The 21,571-nt window shown below is 43.7% G+C and overlaps 1 protein-coding gene across 4 annotated transcripts in view; it reads right to left on the bottom strand.

The window, feature by feature from the left end:
* Positions 1–21,189, bottom strand: part of OPN4 (opsin 4) — a 39,308-nt gene extending 18,119 nt beyond the window's left edge. For 2 of the 4 annotated variants that reach the window (XR_014511030.1, XM_083440074.1), the window contains exons 1-6: positions 20,798–21,169; positions 10,514–10,656; positions 6,367–6,500; positions 5,530–5,733; positions 2,386–2,557; positions 639–800 (exon numbers count right to left, since the gene is read on the bottom strand). Coding sequence is in view for 3 of the 4 variants with exons in the window: in XM_083440074.1 (XP_083296200.1) it covers positions 639–800; positions 2,386–2,557; positions 5,530–5,733; positions 6,367–6,500; positions 10,514–10,656; positions 20,798–20,932 (950 nt within the window). In the remaining variant the exon portion in view is untranslated. Of the gene's footprint in view, positions 1–638; positions 801–2,385; positions 2,558–5,529; positions 5,734–6,366; positions 6,501–10,513; positions 10,657–20,797 lie in introns of all 4 variants that reach the window. The other 2 variants (XM_083440073.1, XM_083440075.1) reach the window with 2 other exon arrangements.
* Positions 21,190–21,571: the final 382 nt, after the last annotated feature.

Genomic DNA, 21,571 nt, shown 5'->3' with positions numbered 1-21,571 from the left:
TGTTTATTTATGGAACTAATATCCTGCCATTCCTCCCCAAAGCTGAAACGCCAGCCAACATTCCTGAGCTTAAGCTGGAGATACATTTCTTTTGTTTTGCTCTGATCAGAAACTGCGTTACAGAGTTCTGCACCAGTTGAAACTTCCAAGCCAGCTTCAAGAGCCATCCACAGATATGATTTGAGCTTTCTGGAGATGACTTCTGCAGCCACAACAACGACATCTTTTTCAGCCATTAAGAATATGGGCTTTCCCCCCAGGTAGCTGTGACTTTATCTGTGTTACAGTCTCCATGTCAAAGCATCCCTGGGGATGGTGGGACAGGTGGCATCATGTGGAGAAAGTTTAGGTTCGGGGTTTGTTTGTTTTTTGCATGTCTGCACTGGCCAATATCCTCAATTCCAGGTAAATCTAAAAAAAATGTGTCTATAAGATCAAATACCGGGAGTTGGGTGGCTAACACATGTCACATTTATAATCTCCCCTACTTTGGTTACGGCTGCCGAATATAAGGAACTTCCTGCAGTCAAGCACCTGGATTCATTGGTTGGCCATTTGTGGTGTGCTTCATTCACTGTTTCTGTTCTCATTTCATTTCCCCCAGGCCCCTTGCAGACATAACAAGATTTTTTGATTACCCTGCAAAAGCCAGCAAAGCTACCATCGAATATGGAGACCAGGAGAGGACATAAAGCAAGATGATAACCAGGGCTACTTTGGCCATTTTCCATTCGTTCGTCATCCTCTGGGACAGCCTTTGAGATTCTTTTGTACCATCTGAACTGATGGTTTGAACAGCCCTGAGGAAAAGAACAAAACATGAATGAAGGAACAAAAGTGAGGTCTGCTTACGCAGAATGCCACTTGTTTATTTATTACTGGGTCAACACCATTGATATCCAAAGGTCCACTTTCATGAATGGAAGCACATAGATGTGTTTGTGTTGTCAATTTGCCCTTTTCACAGATGCAGCTTCAGCAGTCCCTGAAAAGCCATTTGGGAGGGTTAGGGGCTCTCAACATAGGAAGCCAACTTGTGCTGAGTCAAGCTGTATGTGCATCAAACCCAGTGTTGTCTCTGACTGTTTTGGTGGCTCTGCAGAGTCTCAGGCTGGGCTCTTTCCCATCATCAGCTTTTTGATATTTTACCAGAGTTGAACTTTGAACCTTCCACAGGCAAAGCACATCCGCACTGAGCCATTATGGTCCCTCCTTCTTCTGCTCTGGAGCAGAATGCAACATGATGGAGGGAGGTGCGTCTGGGGCAAAATCACAAACTCCAATTATATGAGACTGCTTCTGCTTCTACATGTGGATCTTTGAGTGCAAGCATGTGGTTTTCTTTCCCCAATATAATCAGTCACAAGATTCTCATCCACAAGAAGCAGCTGGTAAATCGGGCATGAAAAATTCAAATCTTCGGCATGTGCTGCCCAAACCTTCATTATCTTGCCAGGCTCATCCATCAATACAAGCTCAAAACTGTTTCAGAGATGTTGATTTGTTATCGTTACCAATAAAGGGACCCTGAGAATTACAGCTCTGAGACAATGAGGGTGCCAGAGATCTCTAATATTAGCACCTTCAAAAAAACTACATTTCACAACTTCAACAGGGCAAGAGATTTTCAGTGAGGTTTAAGCCTGCAGTGTAGAACTGCCCATTGTGTATACCCCTCAACCTGAGTGTGCAGTGTGCATGCAATGCCATTTTCAATCTGATCATGCTGCAAAGGTGTCAAACTTCTACCCTCCCTTCTTCCTGTATCATTCTTTTTTCACTTAACATGCCTTCTCCCCATCTTCAGCTTTATGCAACAAAAATGCAGGTGTCATTTCTTATTAGGTGGGATAGCACAGTTGGTAGAGCTTTCAAAAGAATACATTAAATAAAGCAAAATCTAATAAAAAAGATGGGAAAGGGGGACAGACACAAAAGAAGAGATAGAACCATTGGCAGAATTTATACAGGTTGCAGAATTTTGCTTTCCATGTTCGTTTTAAAGCAAAGAGTACCAACAGCTCTGAATTAGATTTACCTTCCATCCAATACATCATGTCAGTTCTTAATTGCAACCCTGGTTTTCATTCATCTTTGTAAATTAGACTCAAGTAAAATCTGATTCGTCTCTGTCTGTTCCAATCCTCGGATAATTCATGGAGCGATTCTCCAAATCAGACACCCTAATATCTCTCTGAAATCTGATCCAAGTGCCTATCAAAATGATGCGGGAACTTGGTGCAGAATCTACAGCCGTTTTTGCCTGCACTTCATGTTCCTGTTTTGTTTCCTACTGGCTGGAGGTCACAACTTTGTGGGGAAGGGGGTGGGGGACAAAGTAACCTTCCACTGACGCAAACAATGGGAAGCACATGCGTGACTCACCTGTTTGTATTCCGGATGGCTCTGAAAATGAAGAAATAGCTGTATATGATGGCAATTAGGGGAATGAAGAACACAAAGCAAAAGAGGAGCATTGTGTAGGCACGGACCGATGGGGTGAAGGTAATGTAATCCCAGGAGCAAGATGTCAGGAGGCCTTCCGGAACATAAGCACCTTAGCGGAAAGACAAGGGGGAAAAATAAGCTTTTCCTCCAAAAGTTATTGGAATTTAAATTTAAAATGCAATCAGAAATTTAATTTCAAGCTTACTAAAGCTGTGCAATAATGCTGTAATCCACATTTCAGAGGGTAGCCTTTTGTTTGCTTGCTTTAGAAAGTCTGTAGTTAACTCATAGGATTCATTGCCGCGTAATCTTGTGGCAATTTAACAACTAGCAAATTTATATTCTGGACTACATTTTTGTGGACTACATCCCACCTTATCAGATCCGTGAACTGTTTTCCTGTGCTGCAGATCAGCAATAGCTAATACTGAGCTGGGTGGACCAAGACTAGATGTCTCTGTATAAGACTGTTTCCATAGGAAGGGAATAGTGAAAATCACCAGTATGCTGCACATGTGCAAGTGAGTTGTGCTTGCACAAGAGACTTCCACTTACGGAAGAGCACCTTAGGATGCAAGCTATTGCACTGAGGTGATTAATATCCTGAAACTGAATAAAGACAATAATACTGGTCCATTATGAATTTGTGTTACAGTGTAAACAAGTTCAGTGCAGCTCAGATCTGACATTGTCCTCTCCTTGCTTCAGCTCCTAGAAGACTCCTGGTGTCCCATTACAGAGATGGTTTTTAATTTATCAACCTTGCTCTGGCCACAAGCTAGATTGTGCAGACTAACACCTCACTATTCCCTGCTGCTAATGGAAGAAGGTTTATTTGATTGGCTTTGATGAACAACTAACACATCTCCTTTTGTTGGCTGAAAAGAACCATACCTCTTGTGACCAAGCACAAGATGAAACAGATTATTAAAGCTCTCGCTAAAACCACCAGCAGAATAGAAATTAATTTGGTACATATAATTAAGTTTGCGGTTAAATAAACATTGTTTTTAAAGAAACACAAAAGAAATAGGAACTATTCTCCTGATGGATGTTGTGTAGGAATGCAATTAACTGCGGACATTAAACTGCTGTAGCCTCAGCGATTCCCACCATTCCTACCAATAACTTCTATCTTTTCTGCTTTGGGAAATGTCACACCAGATGTTGAGCCCAGCTTTCCCTATTGGTCCCGTGAGAGTGCATATTTTGGATACAATGAGAATCTAATTATAAACCAGTGATTCTAATACTCTGTAAGTGATTATTCTGTCTCATCAAATTGTGCCTCTTTTTGAAGTGAGCTTTCTCATATTGCCCACTTAAGCTATTCGTGAAACGAAAGAGTCTCTTGTCAAAGCAACTGAAATTTGCTTTTGGTGCATCTTGCATGGATAACGCATATTGAGTTGGTTTTTATGAGGCCTCAGCCCTGGTCAGCTTGTTAGCCACACAGAGACCTTTGCCACAGGTGACATGACAGGAAGGGCAGGAGATTTGCAGGTCCTCATTGGCCAACAAATCAATCTCCACCATTTGGCACTCCAGGAAGACTGCAGTTGCTGCAGCAAGGTATTCCATAGCCCTCCTCCCCATGCAAGAATGCTCGCTCTGAGCTGAGATGTCCTCAGAGTCTGCCTGTGCCACTCCTGTTTTCCCAGAGCAGAGATAACAGTAGTAAACAAGTAAACTAGTAAACTCTTAAGCTTATTATTATTATGATTATTTGTAGTAACAGCCCGCCCATCACCAAACAGTCCCAAGGCAAAAACATAACAATTCAAATGAGTACAATTAAAATCATAAAATAAAACCCACAAACACAACCAATATCAGAGCAACAAAGCAGCAACACAGAAATGCAATGCACAGCAACGTAGGATAGGGGAAGATGTCCACTCAGTCAAAGACCTGGGCAAAAAGGCACATCTGTCAATAAACATGTGCTGATAGTGCAAGGCACACCTGATTCAAGCTATTTTCCATGTGCTCCCTCCCAACTGTGGACTTTATTCCGAAATGCTACGTCAATTAGGATACGGTATGGAAATTCTGTTTCACAACTAGATGGATTGGAGGGAATTAGCAGGCCAACTCTTCAATTAGGTTAGGAAACAAGCTCTGATTGCCCTGTAAAACCTATCACAATGTTATCCTCATATTATTTCTACTCCGTATGATTTGCTATGTGCTTTATTGCTTCATGTTGCTATGCTTTGATTAAAAGCTCAGAACATCATTCTCTTTCGCATGAAGATAGTAATATGCTTTGAATGGCACATTGCACATCAACAAATCAAGAGAGCTGTTTCAGTTACAATTCTGAGCTTCTGGTTTCTATCTATGCTCTACTCCCTGTCTTACTGGGTTGCTAACGAGCAATTTGAACTTTGATTAGAGGACCCAATTAACAGTAGGGCATTGGCAGGGTAAACCCTAACACTGATTGGATCTCCAAATTAACACCTGGGGGGGGGGAGAGGCAATGAATACTCAATTTTACTGCCCCCTCCCATAAACTTGCACCTAGCACCCCATCTCTTTGACACACTGTGAAAACTTAACCTTAGAGCACAGCAAAGAAGTAAAATGTTGGGAACTGGATCAAACACACACACTATTCCATGTCATCAAGGCTTTCAGTATGGCCCCATTGTGAACAATGAATCTATATGAAAATCAGGAAAATATCCTGTATTTATTCATGCCTATTATTTATGCTGTTCAGCTCAGCTTGAGTGCAGAAGGTTATGCAAATGTTATGCAAGATGCCCCCCCCCATTATTTTTCATCCCTGATTTTATCTCCTCTTTTCTCTGTAATTCGCTAATGAGTTTCCCAGCACAGGCGTCACTGCAATGTAATTGAACGGACCGTAAGCACTACAAAGCTTTTCCCCTTGGTTATATGTCTTAGAGATTTGTTTGCTCCGAACCCGTCTCCCTTACAGAGAATTTCTTCCTGTTAAATATGTAAATCCTCTTTCATCTGTCACAAGCTCTAAAAGGCCCATTCTATAAATTCCTGCTTTTCCTCTCAGTATCAAGTAATCAGATTTTTAAAAAATTCTGTCTCACTTACTCCATCCAAAGAAGGGAGGAAGGCTCCATGCTAAGGAATACAGCCAGACTCCTAACAGGATTAGCAAAGCTTTCTTCTTAGACATTACTCCAATGGAAGCCAAGGGTCGCGTAATCACAAAGTACCTGTCCAGGGCTATCACTGTTAGAGTGATCATGGAAGCGATGCCGAAAAGCGCTCCGCAGAAAGCGTACAGCTCGCAACCTTTCCAGAAAGAGGACAGCAGAGTTAGCGGGCAAATCAAAATGCACACTTATATTACTTGATTTAATCATATATACTAGGTGAGGGTAGGAAGGGACTTATTCGCCATTTCGATTTCTCTCTGTTTTCTGTTTCTCTCGCTTTAAATTCACTTATCCACATTTCCACAGTGTTTCATGGTGATGATGATTATTTTAAGTTCTCATTTGAGATTTGAAGCACTTGAGATTATTTTCTCCTAGTATGCACATGTTGGGAAGCAATTTTCACTAATGTAGAGAATTTCTGCAAAGCAATTCCCCCTAATATAATGGGTGGAATATAAGAAATATTTAATGGAAGCCACCCAGAGTGGCTGGGGCAATATTAATCATAATCCTCCTCCTCCTCCTCAGGTTACAACAACAAGGGGAACATCACCTTCAAGTCCCAAGAATGGCTTTTCTTGACCAAAGAGGCAGGGTGTGCGAAAAATTGGGAAACCATCAACAAACTATTATAAATTCCTTGTTAAGTCTTCAGTGACAGTTGATTAAAAACAACAACAGCAGCAGTCCCACTGGCAATCTGATAAACTTCCAAGCCAGCCTGTTCAGTCTAAATGATTTGGGGGACAATCTGTTTCTAACATACCCTTTTCACCAAATACCCATCGTTTGTTGAGACTGCTGGTGAAGAAAACTGGACACTGGGTGACGGCCATTAGGAAATCACTAACAGCCAGGTTGATAATGAACATGTTGGCGGGAGTCCGAAGGCCTCTGCTCCTGTGAGAGAAGAGAGGAGAATGAATGCAAGTAACTCTTAAGAGGGTGTCAGGGCTACGGCCTCATCTGCACCTTACATTGAAAGCGGTGTCACACCACATGACTTCCTCAAAGCATCCTTGGGACTGTTGTTTGTTAAGAGGCCTCATTCCCCTCACAGAGCTCCACCTCAGAGTGGTTTAACAGTAAATCCTCTTCCCAGGGAGCTCTGGGAATTGTAGCTCAGGGTTAACAACTCTCTTCACCCATAAGAAATGACATTTCCCATAATTCTTTGGAGGAAGCCATGACTATTTAAAGTGGTATGACAGTGCTTTAAACATGCAGTACAGACTAAGATGTTCAAAACAAGCAGCAAGACCCCCCCCCCCCAAAAAGGTAAGCAACTTACGTTACCTGTGTGGGCAGATTCGTATTTTCACACACACACACACACACACACACACACACACATACACCAGAAATTGAATTGGAGCCCCATCTTTACAGCAGGGGTAGCCAACTTTTGTGTTTTGGGGTGCTTCTGTATTCTGAAGATATTGGTCCAAAGGTCTGAGGTAGATTTTACCAAGGCAACTGAGATGATCACGAGTGAGGGCTTCCCAAGACACAGGCTTTCATCTATCAGTACAGCCTTCCCAGTTATAGAGAAATGCATTCAGGCAGAGCATTGCTTACAAATAGGTATATTTGCATGATATGTGCAAAGGAAGCTCATTCGTAGAGCATCTGCTTTCCATGGAAGAGGTTGCAGGTTCAATCCCCTGTTCAACCTCTCCATGTAGGGCCGGGAATGTCCCATGGTTGAAGCCTTGGAGAACCAGTCCCAGCCAGTATAGATAATATTGAGCTGCAAGTGAAAGGGTGGTGCTGTAAAATTTGGTAGGGCCACCAGTTGGTAGTGGTCAACTATTCACAACAGAATGGCGCACATGGACAGGCTTTCACCACTAGCCCAGTGACACAAATAGAATGCCCGCCTCTCTGAATGCTCTGTCCTACATTTCTCCGCTGCTGGTGATTAACGGGAAATTAAAGCAGATGTACTATGGATTTTCTGCATCTGGGTCATATTGTATAGGGAGGCCATTTTCCACTGCTGGCCAGATTAGCAGCAGTTTCCAAATACAGGGATTAGATTCAATGGTTTTGTATGTGTTTTAATCACCAGCAACATTAATAACTGCAGAAGGTCTCATCTTTTACTTTATTCTGCTGGCAACCTACACTATTTGAGGGGGAAAAACAAGGAGGAAATGTCATGGCCCCAGACCCTGAGCCCTCAATTCCTGAGCAGTCATAGCACCAAGGTGGAAATGGATGCACACCTAGCTCATCCTGGGTAGACCTGGTGTGTCACCAGATTCCACACCTCACCCCCCAAACATCAAGGATGTACCTTCATCTATGGACTCCGAAGAATGTTCTAATGACCCCTTCAAGGATCAAGGTAGTATCCATGGACCAAGTCTGTGAAACCCCAAAACTCACAGCCTGAAAGGAGCACCAAAGGATGCTTGTCCTTTAACTACCCATAAGCCTTCAGTGGACCCTTGAGAACAGACCGCAATGCTCTAGCACAGGGGTCCCCAACCTGCAGCCCATGGGCCAGAAGCGGCCCACGGAGGCTGTTTAACCGGCCCACAAGCCACCCCCTGAACTGAGCTGTCTGCTCGGCGAGTCCCTGCATGCTGCGCTAAACCAGCAGAGCGCGGCACGGGGACTCTCTTCCATGGCTCATGTCCGCTGCGCCAAAAATTGCTTCTGTGCAGGTCCGATTTCCGGCACCGCGCTGTGCTGGTCTGGCCCACAGAGGATCTCCGCGGGAGTGATTTGGCCCATGCCTGGTAAGCCTTGCCAAGCCCTGTGTCTAGCAGTTGCACCAAGCTTGTGCTTCTGTAAGAGTGCTAGCCATGGTCCTGAAACTCTTGCTCTTGAACTCTGACCCAGCACCCTTGGCACCCATAGAAATGTAGAGTTGGAAGGTACCTCAAAGGTCATCTAGTTCAACTCCCTGCAATGCAGGAAGCTCAGCTAAAGCATCCATAACAGATGGCCACCCAACCTCTGCTTTAAATCTCCCAGGAAGGAGAGTACACCACCTTCTAAGGGAGTCTGTTCCACTGTCAAACAGCTCTTCCTGTCAGAAAGTTCTTCCTGATGTTTAGCCAGAATCTCCTTTCTTTTAACTTGAAGCCATTGGTTCATGAGAAAACCTCTGGATCGGAAGAAAACAGCCTTGCTCCATCTTCCATGTGACAACCCTTTAGATATTTGAAGGTGACTATAGTATCTCCTCTCCCTCTTCTCTTTTCTAAGCTAAACATACACAATTCCTTAACCATTCCTCATAAGACTTGGTTTCTACACCCTTGATCATCTTGGTCAGCCTCCTTTGCACACGTTCCAGTTTGTCAATATCCTTTTTAAATGGTGGTGCCCAGAACGAGACACAGTACTCCAGGTTTGGTTTGACCAAAGCAGAATAGAGTGGTGCTATTATTTCCCTTGATTGGGACACTATACTTCTGTCTATGCAGCTTAGAATGGCACGAGCTTTTTTTTGTCGCTGCATCACACTGTTGACTCATGTTAAGCTTGTGGTCTACTAAGAACCCCAGATTCTTTCCACATGTACTCCTCGCAAATTGGATGTCACCCATCTTATATTTGTGCAGCTGGTTCTTTCTGTCTAAGTGTAGAAAATGACATTTGTTCATACTGAAATTCATTTTGTTAGTTTGGGCCCGGTTTTTCAATCCGTTAGGGTCATCTTGAATCTTGTGGCATTGAGTCTTCTGCAGCATTAGCTACCCCTCCGAGTTTGGTGTCATCTGCAAATCTGATGAACATCCCTTCAATTCCGTCATCCATGCCATTAATAAAGGTGTTGAACAACAACCAGCCCAGGACAGAACCCTGTGGCACCCCACTTGTCCCTTTCCCCCAGGATGGTGGTGATCCATTAATTAGCACTCTTTGGGTTTGGTCAGTCAACCAGCTACAAATCCACCTAACAGTTACCTTGTCCAGTTCACATTTGACCCACTTGATATTGGGCAGCATGTGGATGAAGAGCCCCAGTAGCAATAAATATCAAGTTGTAGCAAGCTCAATCCCATTACTAAAATGAGACCATGCCACAGTTGCTTTTTCCTGGCTTACTCTCATGAGATCTTGACACTACACATCCATTGCTTAATATTCTATACAGCCTCTGGCCTAGTTCCCATTGAGGTGGTTTACCTTAATCTGAGCTGAAACCCTTAAGAATATAGATGACAACTGAGTCCAGCCATACAAACATGTTTCCTGCACGTAGAAAGCTATCATGACAGGAAAAGGGCTGCGTTTGGACATTACTCCTTGAAATCAAGTTTTCCAAGCAGAGGGAATTTTTTTTTCCATATCACACAACTACACAAGCCGGGGGGCTACACAGCTACACAACCCTCAACCAGCATTCTGCAATACTGCCCAGATATAGGTTAATACTTCATTGAAAAAGTAGGCCTCTGTCATTCGCTTTAAAAGCACAATTAAGAAAGGAAGCCTGTATAATAAATGTATGGGTACACACACACACACACACACACACAGCACTAGGGACACACAAATCAAGATGCCTTGAAAATAGTGGAACATTCCGTAGGCATCAACAGAGAACCGATTTTCTGTCAAGGGCACCTCGTTTCAATACCGTTAAGTTTGTCTTGGAATGGAAACATTGATTCCTCAGGCTCTTTTCCTAACTGTTTTCCTTCAAGCAAATGCACACTGTTTATACAGTTTGCCATTTCAAGAGCTTCCTGAGAACTCACCATGCAGAACAGTTTAAGGAACAAAATGCAGTAAGAGAAAAGTGCCCGGTTGAGATTCAGAATTACTGAACTAGATGGATCAACAATCTACTAGGATTGTTTCCTAGATACATCCCAATGCCCTCTGGTGCTGCTAGCATGGAAACCTATCCCGGGTAATACTGCGCAGCAGAAAGTAACTGTGTTGAATACCTGCAGAAAGCAAAGATGACCAGGAGGTTACCAAGAGTTCCTGTGATCCCCACTGCAAGAATGACAGCCCCGATGGTATAGTGGGTGTGGGCTGGGACGTTCACTGTCGGGAAAGGGTGTGGGGGATTCAGCATCGTCAGCTCCTAGAGGGGAAACAGAATGGCAGAAATTCACAAAGGCCCCATTGTCTTTCACCCACCAGAAGGGCAGGTATTCCGATGTCTCCTGGCGAGAAAGAAGAAAGTCAAAATCCGGGTGGAGCAAATATTTCAGAGAATATTTTCCAGCCAGATTTGCTCATCTTTCAAATGTAAACACTGTAACTATGGATGACGGAGCTGCTTTGGTTTGCATTCACTAAGCTTTAAAGCATGGGGGTTTGTGCAGAAGTAAAGCTAAAAGGACCTCCTTGCCACCGGAAGAGAAAAGAATCCACATGGATCTGTTTTATGTATTAGCTACACCATAAACTTATATCAGCTTTATACATCTCCTCCGCCCCCGAGAATTCTGGAAATTGTAATTTTGTGAGAACTCACTGTTAGGGATCTCTAGTCCACCCTTCTTGTTGCAAAACAATTCCCAGGATTCTCTAGGGAGAAGGAATGACACACATTTTAGCATCTGGTGTAAATAAGGCTCCAAGGAAGGTAGTAATCAACATCCAGTGAGCTCCATGCCTGTGCTTACTCAGTGATGATAATGATGATATAAAAATAATAATACCCAGGTAATTCAAATACTGTGCCAAGAAAAGCTGTCACCTGTATGTATTCAAATTCAATGGATTTGAATGATTTCAGTACTCTCAGTGAAGGGGACAGAAAATAAGCTGTGCATGGGGTGGGATCCCTGATCCACCCACTGGAAATCTTAATTTAGCTATACTCAGCCTGTTCCCCCACAACTAGCCCCCTTCTTTTTATAACTTGCAGCTTGATGCCCTGGGCTCCTTTGAGAGGAAGAGCAGGACATCCATTCAATGAATGAATGTAGAGTTCTGGAGAACTCAAAAGCTTGCTTGCTATTATGTGACATTTTGGCTGGTCCTAATCAAGGCTTTGCCTAACTGTGGATTTTGGGAATACAGTGGTACCTCGGTATTGGAATGTAATCCATTCCGAAAGACCATTCAAATTCTGAAACGTTCAAAAGCCAAAAACTCAATAGCCAACAGCTGGGCCTCAGGATCTTGCACTCAGCAGAAGCTGCGTTTCATGTTCGACTTCCGAGGCGTGTTCGAAAACCGAAGCATTTACTTCTGGGTTTACGGCATTCAAAAACCGAAATGTTCATCAACAGAGACAGGGTTTACGGCATTCAAAAACCGAAATGTTCATCAACAGAAACAGGGTTTACGGCATTCAAAAACCAATGTACCACTGTATTATTTTAGTTCTATGCATCCTCTATGCTCCTCTATGCATCCACCTCCTGCTTTTTGTAACTTCTAGTTTGACGAAGAGCACAAGAAAACTTGACAGCTTACTCAGTTCTCTATCTTGTGACACTTTGGTCGGTCAAAACAAAGGCATTGCCTTACTGTGGATTTTGGAGGTGGTGTTGTTTTCCCCTTACAGGCCAATGTTGTGTGTGTGTGTGTGTGTGTGTGTGTGTGTGAGAGAGAGAGAGAGAGAGAGAGAGAGGATTGCAAAAACACCACAATTCATTTATGTTTAATGCCACACTCTTCAGAAGAACACCATCAATTGCAGAAATGCATCAAGCCCAAAGTGTTCCATCAAGCCACTGAAGAATGAGGTGCAAAAAGAATCTTGCATCTAAGGCTTCAGGCCACTTGGTGCCAGTATACTTTCATTGTATTGCCAGGACATGAAGGCAGCATTCAAGCAACAGCACCTTCAGTATAAGAACCCAAACCCCGCTTCATGCTGCTACTGAAATCAACTGGGGATAGATGTTTTCCTCTTTAGGAACATCGACACAATTCAAATCGCTCGTGACAATAATGAAGGAAAATGCAAAGAATGTTCTTTTTTTTAATAGGCCTTTCTCATGCAGGTCCCTCTGGGGACCCTTTTGAATGAAGAGGGGTCCTTCCTCACCTGCAGAAGGACAGAAAGCAGTTCGCTGAAGTTGCTGGAAGGCAGGCACAATGGCAACCTATCAGGATCCCTATCCTGGGAGTCCAAGAAGCTGTGGCTTAGAGTGTAAACCTTAGATGATGAAGAAGAAAAAAAGAATGTGGTGGGGTTGGGGGTCTAGGATAAGGCAGGTATTTATAAGATTTATGCATGGAGTAACGGAGGAGTCCCCTCCCCTACATTTCTCATGGCATGAGAATCGATGCAACTGGCTGGCTACAGCATCAGGGCAGTCCAAAGGAAGGACTTCTTTGCATAATGCACTTTTGACTTGATGGATTCCCTCCTCAATCCAGTGTGGTGTAGTGGTTAAGAGCGGTAGTCTCGTAATCTGGGGAACCGGGTTCGCGTCTCCGCTCCTCCACATGCAGCTGCTGGGTGACCTTGGGCCAGTCACGCTTCTTTGAAGTCTCTCAGCCCCACTCACCTCACAGAGTGTTTGTTGTGGGGGAGGAAGGGAAAGGAGATTGTTAGCCGCTTTGAGACTCCTTAAAGGGAGTAAAAGGCGGGATATCAAATCCAAACTCTTCTTCTTCTTCTTCTCAAGAAGGGGTGGTAACAGTCAGTTTGTTTATTATTATTATTATTATTATTATTATTTTGCTTTAAACAAATACAGATAAATATGAGCAACTGAAATCACAAAAGAAAAATCCTTGATGATAATAATAATGGAAAAGGCTAAACAACTACAAAAAATATCAAAGGACATGGCACAGAACATAAACCATTTTGGGAAAGAAAAAAGAAAGAGGAAAGAAGGAGAAGGAAGGGAAAAAAGGGGGGGATGGGAATGAGCCAAAACACAAGAAGGCTCGTCTATTGTACTCTTCCATCGAGGTCACAACAGATCATTATTCTTATCAATTCTCTCTATCTGCATTCCATAGAATCCCTCATCTTGGTATCAGGGAACATTTCCCTATGCACTTTTGACTTGTTGGATTCACTCCTCAAGATGGGGTGATAACAGTCAGTTGCTTAGATGGATAGATTACACAAATTCTCAGGTGTCAGGCCAACAAATAGCTAAATGGAACTTCCATAGTCAGAGGCAGTATACCTCGGAATGTCAGAAGGTGGGGAGAGAAACAGCATCGGTGGGCTGCTGGTTTTGTACTCTGCTTGTGAGCATCCCAAAGACATAAAGCTGACTGTGACTGGAAACAAAACACCCAACTACTCCACCCCATTGTTATCTACTACTCTTGAGGGTAGGACTTGAGGCAATGGCTTCCAAGTTACAACAAAGGAGATTCTGACTAAACATCTGGAAAAACCTTGTGACAGTAAGAGCTGTTTGGTGGTGGACTCTCCTTCCTTGGAGGTTTTTAAGCAGAGGTTGGGTAGTCATCTGTCCTGAATGCTTTAGCTGAGATTCCTGCATTGCAGGGGGTTGGACTAGATGACCCGTGGGTCCCTTCCAACTCTAAGGTTCTATTATTCTCTGATCTGGGAGCTTATTCACCAAAATTGGGGGCAAAAACTCTTCAAATACACGTTTAAATAATTTTAAAGTACAACAACACAGAGTTTTAACAATCTAGTAAAGCTGATCAGTGTACCTCGGCACACTGGGAATATATTTCCCAAACCTGATGTCATTTTCATAAGTGATAGTTTAAATCAGCCCCCCCCCCATCTCCCACATTTGAAATTCTGTTGTAAAACCTACATAGGCTTGGAATATACTTTGGGCTGCTCTACATTAGCATCCAGAATTGACGCAGTAAATACTAAAAGGCAGAATTGCATATGACAACACTCTCAGATGTTAAAGCTCTTTGCTGAACAAGTGAACTGCGCATTTTAAAGCAGCTTAAATCACATGAGCAAGAAAATCTTTGTTTATCTCTTCTGGGCATATATTCCCCCATTTCATTTTTTTAATGCACAGAAAATGAAATGTCAAATCCATCCAGTGGCCAGAAGGGAAATGGTTGCAAAATATCCTGACCCTACTGTGTTTGCATCACTGAACATTCTCCAGTTTCCCAATATCGACATATAATCCCCTGAAAATATTATGGAGCAAGCCAAGTTACTTTTCACGGGCAACAATCCTGTTGTTAGAGATTTGCTGACTTCTAAAAATAATATACCAATTGCAGAAAACTAATTAAACCTAACAACATGCAAAGAGGAGGCAGGGCCCAGGATTGTCTCTCCATTTTTCTATGAAAGCAAATAAAGATCTTGTCTTGTCCAGCAGTCCTATAGAAAGAAAAGAAGCAGGCTTGCTCTAATGTTTATACACATGCAAAACAATCCATGAGGAAAGAGCAAGACTGACTCCAAGTCTGAAGGGGCCTTTGGCAAAATTCTCCTCCAATCTCTGGCCTGCGTGGCTAAAGGTAAGGAATGAAGGCAGTCACCATCCAGAAACCTATGTTCAACATCACTTTGACCACATCTGTTCTATGGCAGCCTTCTTCAACCTTGGGAACCTTGGGCTCCATTAGGGTATGTTGAATTTTTCAACTTTCAGATTCCAAAAATGAGGGATGATAAAAGTGTTGCAATGGTAGTAACAGCATTTGTGTTTGTAGATGTGTGTGTTTTTTTGTTCAGGATAGTGAACGAGAGTTTTCTTTTTCTCCTTTTCTCTTTAACAAAAACTAAGCTCCTGCTCCAAAGGGACACGGGTGGCGCTGTGTTCTAAACCACAGAGCCTAGGGCTTGCTGAAAAGAAGGTCAGTGGTTCAAATCCCGGGGTGAGCTCCCGTTCCTCGGTCGGTCCCTGCTCCTGCCAACCTAGCAGTTCGAAAACATGTCAAAGTGCAAGTAGATAAATAGGTACCACTCCGGCGGGAAGGTAAATGGTGTTTCCGAGCACTGCTCTGGTTCGCCAGAAGCGGCTTAGTCATGCTGGCCACATGACCCGGAAGCTGTACGCTGGATCCCTCGGCCAGTAAAGTGAGATGAGCACCACAACCCCAGAGTCATCCATGACTGGACCTAACAGTCAGGGGTCCCTTTACCTTGGTGAATAAGTAGTAGCCCCCCCCCAAAAAAAGCAGTTCAAATGAGAAGGGTTTCTATAGACCCCTTCCACCATGTGCTGAAAGGAGCTGATCAGAGCACTAGCTAAGACTGCCCCAGGTGTCTGAGGCCTCTTAACCAAGTCCAAGGCTGCAATCCTGCCCACACATACCTGGGAATAAGTCTCATTGAACCCAGTGGGGTTTACTTGGCAAGGAGCCATGTGTAAGGGTTGCACTGTAAGGGTTTTTAAAGGTTGATTCATCCACACACTTCCATCACTTGGTGAGTTATTACTTAAGTACTCTTAGCCAAGAGGGTGAATAAAGGGACCACTGACCGTTAGGTCCAGTCATGGCCGACTCCGGGGTTGTGGCGCTCATCTCGCTTTATTGGCCGAGGGAGCCAGCATACAGCTTCCGGGTCATGTGGCCAGCATGGCTAAGCCGCTTCGGGAGAACCAGAGCAGCACATGGAAACGCCGTTTACCTTCCCGCCACCTATTTATCTACTTGCACTTTGAGGTGCTTTCAAACTGCTAGGTTGGCAGGAGCAGGGACCGAGCAACGGGAGCTCACCCCGTCGTGGGGATTCAAACCGCAGACCTTCTGATCGGCAAGCCCTAGGCTTTGTGGTTTAACCCACAGCGCCACCCACATCCCTAGAGGGTGAATAGTCTCCCTTTAAAAGAGAATTGGGTTTTGAGTTGCCTGTGGGTGTAATATGGCCTTTCAGTCTGTGGGGTTTAACCTGCAGTGGGTGATTCACACATGCAAGTTATTTACTCAATGCTACCATCTGTACTTTTGGCTGGAGTCAGTTCACCCTTTCAAATGTCAGGTGTGGAGAAATACATCTCTATCTGTCTATCTATCTATCATCTATCTATCTATCTATCTATCTACCTACCTACACACACACACACACACGTTGAAAACAATTATGAGTTGCAGAGCTGTGGGAGGTTTCCACAAAGGGTGTCCCATAGCAAGTCCTGTAGCATCTGTGTCTTCTCCCCAATTTGAGTCTATACATCACATTAAGCAACACATATGGCCACCTTTAAATGCCACACTTTTGCATACTAAAAAGCACTGGTAGAAATGTAGAGCTAAAATAAAAGGCACACAAGTGACGTAGAAAATATACCTACAGCTGCACATTGTAATCTCAAAGGTCTGCCCTTTCCCCCATTTGCAAATGACATCCCCATTGGACTGTCAAATTTGGGCCACTTTCCACTAATCCTGTCTCTCTTTCTCTCCCCCCCCCAGCTGTTGCCATCTGCTATCCATTTTCATGATGAGATCCAAAAAACCCCAGAAATATATGTGTTCATATAGCACCTAACACGTTCCTTCTCTAATGAACTCTAGCCTAAGTACGTGTAACCGCATGGTCACGTAGTTCCAATTGCAGGGAATCACAAGCAGGGAAAGTGCTTTTGTCCTCATGTCCTGCCTTAAAGAATCACAGAATCATAGAGGGGACCACAAGGATCATCTAGTCCAAACCCCTGCAAGGCAAGAATCATTTGCCCAACGTGGGACTTGAACCCATGACCTTGATATTAAGAGTCCCATGCTCCTCCAACAGAGCTATCTATCCTTGCTTGGTTGGCCATCATGACAGCAAATTGCTGGACTCGACGGTCTCCATGCATGTTCTCATTCTACTTGCTTTTACCTTTCCTTCTCCTCCCCTGTCTGCCACTGTCTCTTGCTCTCTCAGAAAAGACACTGTAAGCTCCTAGGACCTGTTTTTGCAGGTTGACTGGTTGCTTGCATTATTCTGTAAAACACCATGCACATCAATGCTGCTGTGTCAATACATTTCAAAATAAATCCTCATAGTCAAATCCCACTATTTTCCCAAGCTCTTGCCTGCATGCAGTTTGGCACTGTTATTTATCTCTTTTGCATAAAGAGATTTTGTTTCATCTTTTGAATGAATAAATATTACCAGGGGGACCTGCAATAAAACATTGCTTTGTAGAGCGTTCTGGTTCAGCAGTGCAGGATTTGGGTGGTGCGGGTTTTTCCCTGTACAGAGCACTGAGCCGAAGGGTTGCAAAATATTATTATTAATAATAGTAATAATAATGAAACCTATATTTATATGGGTACCTACTGAGAAGAAGCATAAAAAAGCAACTGCATGAAAATGAATTATTGTGAAAATAAGAAGTATTGCCATATTATCAAAGTCCACCTGTGGTTCCAGTTACCAATCTCCTTTTCCTAGATGCTATGTTCCATTCCTGCTCCCACCCAGTTAAGGCAGTGAAGGTCCTGTGTAAGTGTCTGGAGGCAGCTGGAGGATGGATGGTGGGTAATGGATTGAGGTTGAATCCTGACAAGACAGAAGTACTGTTTTTGGGGGACAGGGGGCGGGCTGGTGTGGAGGACTCCCTGGTCCTGAATGGGGTAACTGTGGCCCTGAAGGACCTGGTGCACAGCCTGGGAGTCATTTTGGACTCACAGCTGTCCATGGAGGCACAGGTTAATTCGGTGTCCAGGGCAGCCGTCTACCAGCTCCATCTGATACACAGGCTGAGACCCTACCTGCCCGCAGACTGTCTTGCGAGAGTGGTGCATGCTCTGGTTATCTCCCGCTTGGACTACTGCAATGCGCTCTACGTGGGGCTACCTTTGAAAGTGACTCAGAAACTGCAATGAATCCAGAATGCAGCAGCTAGACTGGTGACTGGGAGTGGCCACCGAGACCATATAACACCGGTCCTGAAAGATCTTCATTGGCTCCTATTATGTTTCTGAGCACATTTAAAAGTGTTGGTGCTGACCTTTAAAGCCCTAAATGGACTCAGTCCAGTATACCTGAAGGAGCGTCTCCACCCCCACTGTTCAACCCGGACAATGAGGTCCAGCGCCAAAGGCCTTCTGGCGGTTCCCTCGCTGCGAGAAGTGAGGTTACAGGGAACCAGGCAGAGGGCCTTCTTGGTACTGGCACCTGCCCTGTGGAACGCCCTCCCAGCAGATGTCAATGCAATAAGCAACTATTGTACTTTTAAAAGACAACTGAAGGTGGCCCTGTTTTTAATATTCAGTTGGAAGCCGCCCCGAGTGGCGGGTGGAAACCCAGCCAGATGGGCGGGGTATAAATAATAAATTTAATATTATTATTATTATTCTTTCCCACACCCAATTCCCAACCCACCATCAGAATTCTATTGCTACCGAGCATGCTCCATCCTCACTGGGCAGTTCTGGGGCTCCCCTCCCACGTTGGGATTTCCCCCCCTAAAGGTTGTTTTGACTTCTGCAAGCCTCTGGTACTTTTGCAAACAGACTCTTGTGTGTGAGTGGTGCCGGTTGACTTACATAAGGACCAGCACTAGCAGAATTGAATCAGCTATCATAAGATTGCTATGCATTTTTGATCTTGGGTTGTATCCAGTGCCGGAGTAGACCCATAGAAATTAATGGACATGACTAACGTAGTTTCCTTAATTTCAATATGTCAACTCTGAGGGGGACTTAGTTGGATGCAATCCCTCATATATATCCTCCATTTACAATTAACACGCACATGATTTAAACAGAAAACTAATTACTGTACGTGTTGTATAGTGCTGGAATTGTTGTAACCTACCCTGGAACCTAAGGGCGTAAGACAGGTTAATAGTAATAGTAATAATACTGAATTCACCTAAGACAGTGAAAGATTTTTGTACATTTTGATCCTCATGCAAATGATCATCTTACACAACAACATAATGTCAGAGGAGAGAATTCACAGAAGATGCATGGAGAGGTCGCTGGGCTCAGAAGCCCATCTGAATTTTTCAGTGTGTTTTCTCCTCTGAAGTTATGTGAGCAGACCACTTGCATGAACAAGACGGCTGCCAGAAGTAATAGACGACTTGGCCCTCAGAACACTAATTTCACTGATAGCTGTGCCAAAACCCATTCACAAAAGTTAGAACTGAAAGATTGCAAGAGGCAGTTTGAAAGATGGAAGTAAATTATGTGCGGCAAACTGTGACGCATGCCCATCACTTCCGAAGTGTAGCATAACACCAGTGTAGTTAGGGCAAAGCGAACCATACAGTTTTAATTCACGGCATGCAATAATCTCTCCACCAAGCCTTTTCACAGCATCCCACAAAGGAGCCCACTCCCTGCTTAATTTGAAAGTAATTCTTCGTTTTGTTTGTTTCAACTTTAAAGACTATTTAAACAGTGGACAAATGTTACTAATCCCCTGTCCAAAGTGAGAGGGTGAGAGATGGGGCATTTTACTTTTCAGAACTCCTGTGATAAATATGCTCCACTCGTTTCCTTAAAAACCAGCAAAATGACCACAAGGTTACAGGTAAAAATAGAAATGGCAAAATGTTGGTTTTTTTTAAAGTCCTTTCCTACTTTATAAGGATTATAGAGGGTGTATTTGTAGCAAGAGCTTTGATAGAAAAGATCCACATTTGAAGCAGAGCCACCAATTCTACTTCCTACAGAAGCTCACGCTATAATAAAGCCGTGTTTCCAAGGTGCCACAAGGCAACTGCTTTTGCTGCAAGAGACCAAGCTAGCCGCCCTTTCGGAATTTCATGAAAGCATTTCCTCCCTATTGAAAGTTTCTTAAAAGGCCTCAGAGGAGGACTCACTCAACAAGTGAATAAAAGCACCACGACCATCACCCGGCTGCCTACAAATAGCAGCTCTGACTCAAGAGTTGCATTAATTGACACCCATGGGCTGCCACTCATTTCTCCAGTGGAGTCAACCAATTGTTTCAGAACAGGGAAAATAGTTTTGAACCTTGCAATTCCGTAGTCTATTTCTGTTCGTGTGACCCTGACCACATTCTGAACAATGTTTCTCTTCTTCTACTGTAAAATGCCGTAAAATGGCAACCTGCGTTCTTCTTCCCGGTGGAGAAATCACCAGTTTTAGCACAGACAGGTCACCCACCTTCTGACTACAGAGGTCTATTTGCAGTTCCACTGGTGATCTTTAAACAAATTCCGTTCCTGCTCCCCTCAAGTTTTCCTTGAAGATGCTCATTTGTGAACTGCTAACTTTACACAGGTAAAGGTCACACAGTCTCACACACACTCTTGCCTGACCCAATAGTTCCTGCACAGTTCCATTAAAATTCGGCACTATTACCACCAGTCTAAACTTTTGCTATATAGGCTTAAATCACCGACGAGCAATTTCTCGGTCGCACTTACTGTCGGGGTTAATGGAGCCAGGTCCACCAGCTTGAAGGCATTTGCTTCCGAGTCATTCAGGAAATCGACGACTCTACTGTGGTAGGAGTCCGTAGGTGGGTATGAGGTGTCTCTTTGCATGGACTGCGTATTCATATGGGTAAGGTCAAAACCATTTACCCAGGAAATGCCACCAAAACGAAAAAAAATCCCTCTGCGTAGGGCGCTTTAATCGATCGGCACAGTTTCACCCATTTTCAACTTCTCAAAAAGACTTGTCTGATTTCTCTCTCCCAGTCTCTTCTGGAGCTGTACACAATCCAATGGTGATTTTTCCCCCTCTCTGTAAAGCCTCAGAGTCCCTCTTTCGGTCTCTAAGCTCAGCAAGAGGCAGCAGCGATGGAAGCAGCTTTTCTATTTAAATATGAGAGCCTGCAGATTGTGCACATGCCCAGTAAGATCTTGATTTGTCCCATGCAAATTCAAGGCAGCAGCGTAACTATTTCATCAAACCAATGGGCATTTCAGTATAATGTCTCTTCCTATCGTCCCTTGGGCGAATTTGAGACATGGTGAAAAAAAAACTCATCAGCTTAATATGATGGGAAAAATAAAAGGAGAAGACAGGTTGGTCTCATTATAAGCTGGCCTCACTTTTTGTCATTTTAAAATGTGTGTGTGTGTGATATTCATGCATCTATTCCTTTTGCAGCCCCGGCACATTAATTAGTCTATACCTGATAATAAGATGTACTTTGAATACAAAAGGACATGATCCAGCTAATAAGCAATTTT

This window comes from Podarcis tiliguerta (assembly GCF_965153285.1).
Source record: "Podarcis tiliguerta genome assembly, chromosome: 5".
NCBI classification, from domain to species: Eukaryota; Metazoa; Chordata; class Lepidosauria; order Squamata; family Lacertidae; genus Podarcis; species Podarcis tiliguerta.
This window is presented reverse-complemented; position numbering and strand designations above follow the sequence as displayed.